Source organism: Triticum urartu, chromosome 6A (genome assembly GCF_056163025.1).
Source record: "Triticum urartu cultivar PI428250 chromosome 6A, HENAU_Tu73, whole genome shotgun sequence".
In the NCBI taxonomy this organism is placed as follows: Eukaryota; Viridiplantae; Streptophyta; class Magnoliopsida; order Poales; family Poaceae; genus Triticum; species Triticum urartu.
Genome location: NC_141878.1, coordinates 428,023,099 through 428,035,877, shown reverse-complemented (window position 1 = coordinate 428,035,877; position 12,779 = coordinate 428,023,099). Strand labels below are relative to the sequence as shown.

The window sequence follows — 12,779 nt, the reverse complement described above, 5'->3', positions numbered from 1 at the left end:
CGGGTGAACAACTTAGAAAGAATTAGAATTTAGATATGCATTTTGAAAAAATTATGACCCAATCAACACTTTTAAAAAAGAATTAGGACCACGCTTGCATTTTACTCATGAAAAAAAGACCCCGACTCGACCCCAGCCGTCCCCAACCTCCCCCGAACCGATCCTCCAGCCCCCCGCCGCCGCGCCGTGATGCAACCCCAGGCCCCGGTCGCCGCGCCCCCAGGGCCTCGCCGCCGCGCCGCGATGCCACCTCTGCTGCGACCCTAGGGCACGGCCGCCGCGCCGCCAGGCCACCTCCGCCGTGCTGCCAGGCCCCAGCCGCCGCACTACCAGGCCACCTCCGCCGCGCCGCCAACCTTCCTTGGCTGCGCTGTCAGGCCCTACGTCACCGCCGCGCTACTCCAGCCGGCGTCCCACCGTGCCACGCTGCTCCAGCCGGCCTTCCACCGCGCTGTGCTTCCCCAGCCCGCCTCGCAATGCGACGCTGCGCCAGGCCGTTCACGGCCGCTACCCCAGTCCGTTCACCACTGCCAACCAAGGCCGTTCAACGATGGGTCGGTCAACAAAAGCAATGGTCAGAACTCAAAAGCTTTCCTCTCGTTTCCTTCCGCCTCTGTAGTTTTCTTTTTTGATTTTGGGGACTGAGTGAGTGCATTTTACCAAGGCATTCCATGTGCTGATGGGTATGCTTGCTTAGCACAAAATTCATGAACTGTCAATTTATTTTGAATTGAACTGGTGCTGCTCTTAGATTCAGACCTGAGGGAAGAAGACGGAACTAAAATGATTCAGTTCGTCATTGGCACCCTATAAACCAAACAGTGAAGAACACACCCCCTGTACTTTTGCTCTTGTTCCTTCTGTCTCCTGAATTCCGCTCTTGATGAGCATGCTTGGTACTAGATAGATACTGTTGTCTTAGTTCTAATACAATATATTACAACAATTCATTGACAAAAAAATTGTCAATTCATATATGTATGCAGCGGCTGTTCTGATACTACTTCAGTAACCAGAAAAACACAAAAGTTCAACTATACTTATACAAAATAGTTTAATATTTTATTCTATGACACTCAAGAAAAACAGAAATAAAAGAGGTTCATCATGTGATGAACAATAGTCCCAACAAGTGTGCTAGAGATGCAAAAAATTGATGGCATAGCCGATGCTATTTTTCATCCAATTTCTGAAGAAAACAAAAGTTGATCAGAGTAACTGAAGAATAATCTGTTAGTTCTCGAGTATGTGTAATGATGCCATTTTATTGTGCATTTGTTTCCATCACGATGGATGTATTCCAAGATATGGTTGTATCATTGTGTTGAATAAAAATACCATGTTGCTGCAAAATTTTCTGTCAGCTCCTGTCAAGCAATACATGTATGTGAGCATCCTTCTATGTAGTAAGTTCATAGTCGAGAAGTCAGGAACTTCGGAAAAAGAACGTGAACATAAAAAAACCATAAAAACCTGAACCTTATCTTAGGGGAGTTCAAGAAGTCCGTGTCTAGCCGTCTGTGGTGTGTATTCTTATCAGTTCATAGTCGAGAAGACATGTATTCTTGTCAGTTTATTTTTCTAGCTGGCCGTTTTGTGTATTTGGTTAGTTTGTGTGTGTATATGTTGCCATCGTGGTATACGAGAGATCACCCCACGAGGAAGTCGCCGATCTGGTCGAGGCATGCTCCTATTCTCTGTTTTCAGTTGCACAAACATTTAAAAGTTCGAACACCAAACCCTGGTAAGTTCTCCTTGACAAAAACTCATCTCTCATATTTGTTCCTATTTTTGTAGGTTCCAGTTAAAACAAGATGCATAAGTTCATCATTTGTATGCTTTTCAGTTCATCTACTTCCCGATGGTGAGTCTGATTTCCTTCGTGTTTCCATTTTCTTCATATAGCACAAACAAGTACTTGTGGTTATGCTTGAGAATGAGCACCATACCGTTCACCGCCGCCACACCGGGTCGTTCAACGACACAACCCGAAGTAGTTCGACGTCGCAGCTCGGGAGGCACACACTTCACCCCTCCATCCCAGGAGAGCAGTACATCTTGTGCGCGAGCAGTCTGTTGTTGATGTACACTGCTGCTCTAAGCTCCTTGGCCACTACTCCAGTATGTCTAGCATCGTCCCCAGTCCAGCCCCATGGCATTTGGACGGTCGAGTTCATGCCGAGCAGCAGTCCACGCCCATCAGCTCCTATTTCCACTATAGTGGTTGGGTTGCCGTTTTCCTCATCCTTCTCGGTGCGCGACAACCCAGCCCACATGTTGCTGTCGTCCGCCACCCCAAATAGCTTTGGCTCTTCCTCAAGCAACCATTTGGAGAACCTTTTGGTGTTTTTCTACTGGTGATTGATTTTAGCAATTTGTAGCTATCTTGCGTATGAAATCTGAAAGTTCAAGATTGCTGCAGATTCAATTCTTGCAGTACAAATGTCCCAGAGTTTAGTGACATCTGTAATTGAGGTACTATGGTCTTGCATCTCCAATGTATGTTGCTGAGCATCCTCCCAATCCGCTCGATCAACTTCTTATTCCACCTCCAAAAAAAATTCTTTTTGAGTTCTATCCTTCGTCACAGGTTCACCGCTATTACCTCAGTGCAAACGTGCCAAAGAGTTTAGTTCAGACTATACTAAATGTCCATATTATAGATAATATTTGCGTTGTCTTAAATTTCTGGAAACAAGCTTCAGTACAAGAAAAATGGGCCAGTTAGTTCATCCATATCCAAACCCCCGTCGACGTGCGGCGGCAGGAAACATTTTCAGGTTGTTTTCTTTCTCTCTTTGCTTAGCACAAAATTGCGCAAATGCCTAGCAGAAAAAGAACTTGTTCGTATACATGGGTAGGTTCACGAAATATTGTAGTAGTACTTCGGTGAAAGGATTCACATCAGTTCAAACATTTTTGAATGTTCAGTAAAAGTTCAAATAGAGTAGAGGCTTTCACCTCATTCGAAAAAGCCTAAAAAGCAACAGTACAATGATAGAAAAAAATCAGTTCAAAAAATATGCTGGAGGTTTGTCGGAATGGCAGAAAAACATCAGTTCAATTTTTCTGTACCATCGCTTCTATTGCTAAATGTTTTAGTCACTTGTTTTCTTGATGCCATCAAGTATTTCCTTAAATACTTCGGTCTTGTGCAGCTGGTACTAGTGTGAATGGGTAGCAAGTTCAACTACCAATCCACACCAAGTTCAGGTATGTTGCCTGTTTCCCACGCGTTCCTAGAAGTTGTTCTAGGATTGGAAAGCTAGCAGCAGCACACTCTTGTTTTCACTGTTTAAGTTCACCTCAATTTCTAATTTAAGTTATGTTCATAGGAGTGCTTGTAATCAATTAGTTTGGTTTTACTTATGTTCCATGAATTTCTAGTACCCTAATAGATTTGGTAATGACATGAGCTCCCTTTCCACCTCTCCAGGATATGCAGCGTTACCCTAGTCCAGCCCCATGCACTATTCTGTTACTAGTAACAGAATATTATTCCGTTACCCCTCAGCCCTATAAGGGCCCGATGTCTAGTTTCCACTATCTGAAAATGAAGGCCTACCAACCCTGTCTGTGAAAAGAAAAAACCACGACCCTCTCCAGGTTCAGACGCCCCACCTCCACCTCATCTCTCCGGCTCCCGTCGGTGCCCAACTCCCACCTTCTCCACCGTCTCAGCTGACGCCCAATGCCACCTTCTAACCCGTCTCCGGCCGCCGCCCAACCCCCACCTTCTCCACCATCTTCGGCCGCCACCCCACCCCCACCTTCTCCCCCGTCTCAGGCCACCGCCCAACCCCCACCTTATCCACCATCTCCGGCCTCCACCCCACCCCCACCTTCTTCCCCGAATCCTCCCGCCGCCCCCGCCTCCACCATCTTCGGGCCTCAGGAAGCCGCATGTGCCCGACCTCCTGCCCGCCCCCCCGGACATGGCGCCCGCGGCCAACCTCCTGGATCTTGCCCATGGTTGCAGGGGCCCGGCGCTGCGGGGAAGTGTGGAGGCGCAAGTTGCTCCATGACTAAGGAAGGCGCACCCCGGTGCTCGCCATGGCTGAAGACGAACTCCAACCGCCGGGCCTAGAGTAGCCAGCCTTTGTTCGCATGCGCGTCTCCATCCTACTTAACCTAGGTATGTGCCACCACCCTCCGCGCTCGATGCTCCCTACTCTCATAGCCGTCCTCAGTTCGACCCCATGGTGTCGAGATGGACGAGTTAGTCACGAGCAGCAGTCCGCCGCCGCGCGCCGCCCCCTAGCACCACGCTGCTCGGCCACCTGCTCAATTGAGGAAAGCAGACACTTTCAATCAAAGTGTCCCGTTTTCCTTCGCTCCTGTAGTCCACCGTACCTAGAAACTAGATTTTTATTTGCAAAATCAGTTCACCGTACCTAGAACAATCAGTTCGGTCCATCTCCTGATTTTGAAAATATGAATTGTGTTTACTGCCAAAATTGATGCTCTGTAGTTCACCATGTATATATGTCATCAGTTAAAAGAAACATACAGAAAAGTTCAATTGTATGTGTTAAAACCCAGTTTGGTTTTATACTATATGTCAGATTATTACAAAATATAACAAAAGATTTTGCTCATGTGGCTGTAAGCTCTAGCTATATGGCAACAAAGAGAGAACAAGTAGGAAGTATTGTTGTTTCCGTATTGTTAAGTTCAGTATGTATTCCGTTTTCAGTACGTAAACAAACACGCATGATATTTATAAGAGCAAAAATTACAAATGGAAATCTATAAGTTCAACTACATATATTACAACAATTGAAATACAAATGGCCGTTTGTGTGCAGTGCTAATGGCAGTACATTTTGGGTTGGGGTAATGGATGTCTAACCAAAGAAATTATTGTTGTACTAATGTCAGTACTAATGGCGGTTTGTGTGCAGTGCTAATGGCAGTACGATGGATGATATACTACATAAATTATTGTTGTGTGTGTGACGGATGATACCACTTGCTTTTCATAACATAAAAGATATACATGCAATGTTTGGATTGACGAGGCCATGTCCGCCTCTGCTTTCTGGGATCTTGAACAATGGAATGATGATACACACTGAAATGGCATACAGAAATCTAAATGCTCACTTGCTATTTGCTAGAGCTGATACTAGGCTTATTTTCATTATGCCACTTGCTACATGTAGTTATCATGGGTGCCCGCTGGACAGGTTGTTTTTGTTAACATGATATTGGTCAATTAATTTTACAGACCTCTTATTGGAATTGGGGCTGCAACTAAAGTAGCAAAAAAATGATATTAGTCAATTAATTTACAGACCTCTTATTGGAATTGGGCCTGCCCCATGATCCGGCGTCGCCCTCCGCTGCCTCAGCACGCAGGCCGTTCACCTTCACCACCCCAGGCCGTTCACCACCACCACCAGCGCCCGTTCAATGCTGCCCCAACAACCCAGTGCGGCTTTGTCTCTCTCAACTTAAAAAGCGGTTCAGCTCAGTGCATGTCAAACATTAAAGCAATATTCTGTAGTAGCTTCAAAAAATGCAAATGGTCATGTTTCCACAAGACTGACGAAACACTGCCAATTAAACTGAGCACTAGCGGAACTGTGAAGGTTCGTTCTATAAAATTGCATCAGTTCGCTAGCAAAATCAAATTCAGTTCATCTGCCCTTTGTTAGCTTCAGAAAATGCAAATGTGTATGTTTTTGCAGCACTGACGAAACACTACCAATTGAATTGAATGTTGACCACGTCTCCACCCTCCCCACGCCGCCACCGCTGCGACCACCCCTCCCCCTCACGATTTCTCGTTGATATCGCTGTATTCATGTTTGTTACGTGAGTTGCCTGATGGAAGTTCTGCAACTGTCAGTCCAGATGGAAGAAGGAGATCCGTCCAAAGTGTGAGTTTTGCGACGTCGACGTGCAAGTTCTACAATTTATCTGTCCAGATGGGAGAAGGAGATCAATCCAACCGATGCATCTGAAGCGACATATGCAGAGCCATTCTCCTGAGGTATCGGAATAATTCTATGTTTTTTGTGTTCACTGGATTTCCGGATTTTTAGCGCAAGTGATGCGTTCTGTTTTTGCCTGTTTAGTCCAAGTGGGAGAGCAAAAGTAAGCACTATCTTCTTAGAAGTTGTGTTTGAAACCCATTTTTAATAGTGAAACAAGTAAATCAGTGTGGTAAATGCTTTACTGTTATAGTTCTTAAGTGACTGAAATTTTAACCATGTGTTTAGAGTTAAGCAACTACATAAGTTGCATGCTGTATTGATCTACTTGTCATGCTGAAGTTCATTGGCTTCTTAAAATTTCTAATATAAACAAGCTGGTGGCCGCCCATCTCTGCATGTATTTTATTTCGGATGTAAGTCTCTCTATAGATCATGTTATGAGTAATGCAATTGGACGAGGTTGCTAGGAAGATTTTTAGTTCACCTTTAGTGTGATTTGCACTTCATCTTTACAGAGCCAAATCCTGGCGCGCCCAGCCGCTGCTCGTGAACCCCGCCTCCATCAGCTCCACTTCACTGGAGTCGTCAGTCCACAGGAATAGGGGTAGTGGATCCCCTATAGCGGCCAAATCCCGGTGCGCCCAGCCGCTGCTTGTGAACCTCGCCTCCATCAGCTCCACTTCACCAGAGCCGCCAGTCCGCAGGAGTAGGGGTAGCAGGTTCACCCAACGTCCGACGCCTTCTTCCATCTCCAAAAATCTTGTTTTTTGAGTTCAGTTCTTTGTCACATGTTTCACTAGCTAAAAAATGCATGGTGTTCTGAAATTGCTTGCGGACCACTAGCTGAAATTGCTTGACGAACAAAAGCAAAGGTTTTATCTTCATCTACTATTTTTTCAGATATTTGTCATATGCACGAGCATGACTATATTTGCTTGTTATGATCTAGTGGGCAACATTAACATTTGGGTAGTCCTTCTGCAGGGCCCAAACCCACTGTCGTGCAAGAAAAAGAAAGCAAAGCCCCAACCATCAGCTCCTCAATCATCAGGTAATTAATCAACACTAAAACATACGTGTCTAATCCAATGTTGCGAAAGCAAGCTTGGAGTTGCCTGACTTATCTTTTGGTGTAGAACTAATAGTAAGATGGAGAAGAGATAATGCAACAAAAATCTTAGATGGGGCAGTCAAGTCCATTGCGCATTCTGATTTTTTGTAGCTCCGGACATCAGTTGTATTGAGACATGGATGGCTCTACACCTGAAGCACATATATCTGACAAGCATGATCACATGTTCCCTTCAGAGTCTGATGGTCGATGGAGAGGCGAAGCGAAAGACGGTTAGGAAGCACGAGAGAAGTGGCAAAGACAGTAGGTCCATGTGTATTTAACAGCAAGTCCATGTATTACTACATGAGAAGTACTGCTAGTGAGACTTCACTGCCCCATTTCAATAAACTTGTATACGCAATCCTAGTTTGACAAAGTACTCTACTGCTGCTGGTTTCAGTTCCCTCACTGGATTTGCAGGCTCCCGACCATCCTCCAACACCCCGTCAGTGCCACTGATTTGAAGGACCTCTGTGAGCGTGTACTTCTCCTGGTATACAATTTCATTCCTCCCTGTATTGCAGTCATTTTGGTTAGTAAACTTGTATCGACGAAAAATAATTGCGCCAGGAAGTTCATATCTTAAAACTAGATAAGTTTGAAAAACAAACCATGACCAGTTTGAAAAAGAACCACCCTCACCCTATTTTGTAGCTCACCTCTAATTCGTTTCTCTCTACTGCTCTTTTCTCTCACTATTTTGTTTCTCTCTGTACTCCAGCACGAGAGAGGTTTGGACGGACGCTGATCACTAGCTCTTTATGACGCCGCCGATCACTAGAACGAAGGACACCAGCAGGTTGAGAATGAAGTACATGAGGCAGACAATGAGGACGACCAAAACATGGAATCCGTACACATAGCACCAACTGCAAATTCGAACTTTCTGTCTATGATGATTTGATTGCTACTTCTTAAAGAAAGTGTACATAATAGTTAGATGTTTGTGCTAGAAAGGAAAACTTGTTTGAATTAAAATCATTGACCAGTACGAATCAAAAACATTGATAAGTTCGATAGTGCTCTCTCCTACCTATTTTGGTTGATGCCACGAATAGTGAAAAAATTGTACGGGAATGTTTAATTATTACTAGCATCTAAGTTCAAAAAAATAAAATAGAGTCAGTTTGTCTATGAAATTTGAGGAAGTCCGTCAATAGACCCGAGGAAAATAACATGCTCTTTAGGTGTTGTCACTATTCCCGTGAGCACAAGTTTAAAGAAATGTTTACATTCTGCTCTTGCGTATGTTTTTTGGCAGTACAAACACATCGCCATAGTGAGTACAGATGCAACACCTTGGGAAGTACTACTAACATTGCCGTGCCGGGCTTCCCGTTTGCAGGGTCTACTAGGTTCCGTCCTGAGAGAAGCATCGCTGGCTGGGAGAGTTCAATGATCTAAACTAGGAAAGTTCAACGTGAAAATTTGCTACAGATTGCATTACTTGAGAATTTTTTTCTAACTGGGTGCAGATGAGTCTGGGCACTGAAATGCCCTACTCACTCTTTATTGACTCCTTTGTATTTTGTGAATAAATGTTTATATAATAAATGTTCACATAGTATACTCCCATGATTGTACAAGTAAACATACACTAAGTGTAGACGTTCACTACGTGCTTTATAATCAGTTAAAAAATGTCGGGTGAGTTCAAACTAGAAAGATAGATAAGTCCAAAACCCGCACAGCAAAAAAGTTTCACCTGCGAAAGAAAATGTGGCACTTCCACATGAAGTTAATAAACAAGGGTTAGAAAAAAAAGGATGTTTATATAAAAAAGTGCTCAAAAGTTCAATTACTCTCCGTGTGAACGTTCATACACTCTGTTTCCAAAAGAGAGTGCACATTTTACTAGGAAAAAACTTGGGTAAGTTCAAGGACAGAAAAAACTGGAACTTCAAAATCGACAAAATAGCAGTGAGGAATACAAAGTAAAGTCCTGTTTGTGAAAGCAATGAGCAGCGCAATGCAGAGGAAGGCCTGGACATAAACGGAGAGGACAATCTAAGCTGTTGTGCCTGAACTAGTCCTTGACAAGAATAGCTAAATTCAATAGCACATACACACCTTGTAGCCACACAGGCCTGTCATGCTGCTGGCAGACGCCTTGGCTGAGCAGGGGGCCGCTGTCCACCGACAATTTCTCCTCTTTCATTTTCTTCGTTCTTCCAGAGAAACAGAGAGAGCGAATGAGAGAAAGGGCAGCAGGCCACCGTCGATCCATCCCTCGCTAGTCGCTACCCGCAGCCACCAGTCATCGTCGTAACCAGCCTCTGGCTGTCGCCGATGCACTCTCGGCTCTGATTTCATCCCCACGCACTGTCTCTTGGTCGCATTCGTCCGCACAGCACTGCGGTGTGCTGCCGCTTTCTTGCAAGGGGTTCGACCGACAGCCGCGAGAAGCCGCCGTCTGCTGCATCTCTATCCTATTCCTAACTCTCTGTTGCCCCTCCCCTTTCCAAGTCTCTCTCCTTCTTCCCACAAGATCGACATCCCTGGTGGGATGGCCACTGAGTCACGGAGGGGCAGTCGATGGCGGTGGATGAGGAGATAGACGCCACAATCACTGCACTCCATCAGTTCCTCCTCCATGGCAGGTTTCCTACCCGCATCCCTCCTTCCTTGCAAGTCGACGGTGCCATCATGTTGGAGACGGCTGTTGGTCTTGCGTTTCTCCGAGCTCTTCTCCTTCCTGCTACGCGCTGGATCCGCGGGGATTTAATTTGACCATGGCGCCCTTGATGCCTCGCAATTCAGCATGTTACCTTGCCCGTGCCTGCTACTGATGCGACCATGTTGATTTGAGCCGAGGCGCGAGCAGCGCGGCGGAGACGTTGAGCATGGGGATGAGCCCGTGGTGAGGCTAAGCTTCATGGCGATCGCTGTGTACACCACGCTGATGAGCAGCGCCGCCACCATCCCGCGGACCATCACCTACTCGCGCCACGGCGGCTCCGCCGCCGCCGGCTCTGACTCCATGTCCAACGTGGCGGCCTCGCACGACGTCTTGTCGATCTCGCCGGACGAGCCCAGGTTGTGGCGGTTCATTTCGGCGCCCACGAAAGCCCTCAGGGCGAGCAGCTCGAGCTCCTCGACGGCGGCAGGGGCTGTGGCGACTACGCTGCGGGGATGAAAACGCCATTAGCCCAATAACACAGGTCCAAACTGAGAGCATCAATTCATAAAGAAGACGATCAGTTCGACAGAAATGAGAGCATCAGTTCAACCCCTCGAATTCGTCAGTTCAAGAAGGGTAACAAGATAATATTCTGTTACGCGTAACAGAATAGCCCAGATGTGTGTGTGTGTGTGTGTGTGTGTGTGTGTATAGACACTATTCTGATCACGGGATCAGAATAATATTCTGATCACAACATGAACTTCCCGAGTAACGCGCCTGACCTTCCCCGAGTACTAGGTTGAACTTCAGCTAAAAGGTGTTCAAATGGGGCTTGCGATATACCGTTGGAAAGCTATGGACATAAGTATCATGACCCAAGTTAAATTTTTGGCAAAATATAAGCGGTTTAAGAGCAGTTTTGAAAACCGTTTTTTCTTCATACAAAAAACATGAATCGTATTTTCGATCGCATTTTTAAACCGTTTATCAGAATGAGGCAAATAATATGGCGTTGGAAAGCTGCTGCAAAACCACTCCTTCCACATGTTGAAAGTTTTCTCTAATTCCCTACGGTTAAAGAGTATTTCAGAAAATCGTAGAATTTCGCAAACGGAACACCCGAGTTCGTATTTTCGATGCCATTTCTAAACGGCTAATCCAATTGAGGCAAATAAGATGGCGTTGGAAAGCTTATGAAAATGCGCTAGTTTTTCATGTTAAAAGTTTTTTCTAATTTTGAACGGTTTAATAGTAATTTAGAAAATGATACAAGTTCCACCGAGTTCGTATTTTTGAGCTAATGTTTTAACCGTACGTCCAAATGCAGCAAATAATATGGTGTTGGAAAGCTTGAAGAAATGCGAAACTTTTTTGTACATATTGTTTCTCCTAATTCATTACGGTTTTATGTCAGTTTTGAAAATGGCAAAAACATATTTTTGCCGTAATTTCTACAAACTTTATCGGAATGGGGCAAATAATATACCGCTGAAAAGCTACGGAAAATTCGAAACATTTTCATGTTGATGGTTTTCTGTGAATCCTGGCCGTTTTCAAGTAATTTCGAAAACGACGAGATCTTGCATTCTGCCTTTATCGCAAAACAGATTCTTCAAAAATGCACCACGTGAAGAAATTGAACTTCTCAGCATGTGTGCTTGAACTTCACTCTGTTTTTCACATGTTTTTTTCTCGTAGATCTCTATCCACTGGAAGTAGCGCTCCATCCATTCACCGGAATTGAGCAGGTGATATATCGATGGAAAGTTGTTGTAAACACGCAAGTTTCCCATGTTGATCATCTTTTCATACTCGCGATGATTTTAAAAGTTTTCATCTAAAATTCATTCAGCGTAGTAGTTGAACTTCCTGTTGTTTTCACGTTGAACTTCTGTGGCGTATTTTTGTTTATAATTTTCTCATCCATTCGTTAGTGTTACACAAATAATATTCCTTTTGTACAAACGTCTCTCACAATAATTTTTTAACTTTCTCCGACCGAGGACTTGAACTTACACAAATGATATTCCTGTCGTTTTGAGGTAAATTAGAAAATGACGAGATCATGATTTATGCGTTCATCGCGAACGAAAATGCACTGTGTGAAGTAGTTGAACTTCTGGGGCATATCTGTTTGAACTTCACTATGTTTCACTTTATTGTATTTTTCTTATATGAAATACACACCATGTAGCACGTGAACTTCCTGTTGTTATCACTTTGAACTTCTCTCTGGTTTGAGAGAATTATTTTAAAACACAAAAAACTATATTTTTTTATATATTTTGGACATCTAAATACATGATGAACCTCTCTCACAAGAATTTTTTGAACTTTTCCTCGCTGAGCACTTGAACTTCTAGCAACCATTTTTCCGTTTATAAGTTGTTTTTAAAAGTGCAAAAAATGGCGTTGTGTTTTTTATTTTTTGAATAGGTAAACCCTAGGTTTTAATAAACTCTGAACTTCTCTGTTATTTCAATTTGAACTTCAACTTTTTATATCTTGAGTAAAGAATTGTATTCAATTTTTATACGGAAAAAATCGAACATGGAAATACAAGGTGAATCTCCCTCGCAAGAATTTTTGAACTTCTCCAGACAAAGCACTTGAACTTCTTTCAACAAACCTTTTAAGTTTTTATTTTTGTATACTTTTTTTCTCACCTGAAATGCATTACTTGCAGTACTTGAACTTCTCATTGTTTTCACTATGAACTTCTTTCAACAGGTAAGATTTTTTTGAATACATCAAAATGTGTTTTAAATGGTATACATAAAAATTTTAAATCGTTCATCAAAATGTGGCACATAATATACCTGGTGGAAAGCTTATGAATCGCATCAAGTTTTTCATGTAGACATATGTTACAAATTCGTTGCCGTTAGAGAGCAGTTTTTAAAATGGAAAACCAACGTTGTTTTTTACTTTTTAAAACAACATGTAAATGAACGACGGACATCTCGTAAATATAATTTTTGAACCGTGCAGGGTGGAGCACGTGAACTTCTTGCAACAAACCTTTTAGGCTTTTAGTTTTCTATTCTTTTATTCTCTTCTGAAACGAAGTAGTTGAACTTCCCGCTGTTTTCACCTTGAA

At 43.7% G+C, this 12,779-nt stretch overlaps 1 protein-coding gene across 40 annotated transcripts; it reads left to right on the top strand.

Moving 5' to 3' along the window:
• Positions 1–117: 117 nt before the first annotated feature.
• On the top strand, positions 118–8,075 carry LOC125531721 (uncharacterized). 40 transcript variants are annotated; one of them, XR_015608404.1, is made up of 11 exons: positions 118–574; positions 1,798–1,864; positions 3,159–3,213; positions 5,298–5,594; positions 5,694–5,998; positions 6,458–6,661; positions 6,743–6,814; positions 6,927–6,993; positions 7,079–7,375; positions 7,457–7,549; positions 7,778–8,075. XR_015608404.1 is itself a non-coding variant. In XM_087528210.1 (10 exons), exons 6-9 carry the CDS (start codon positions 5,960–5,962, stop codon positions 7,513–7,515), a joined length of 318 nt encoding a protein of 105 aa, XP_087384336.1. In that variant the 5' UTR covers positions 118–574; positions 1,798–1,864; positions 2,700–2,780; positions 3,159–3,213; positions 5,298–5,594; positions 5,694–5,959; the 3' UTR covers positions 7,516–7,549; positions 7,778–8,075. The 40 variants fall into 40 exon arrangements, 14 of the variants coding, with proteins under 14 accessions (XP_087384336.1, XP_087384334.1, XP_087384343.1 ...); XR_015608403.1 differs by having other exon boundaries at positions 6,916–6,993; XR_015608405.1 differs by adding an exon at positions 3,437–4,135 and having other exon boundaries at positions 6,458–6,814; positions 6,916–6,993.
• Positions 8,076–12,779: the final 4,704 nt, after the last annotated feature.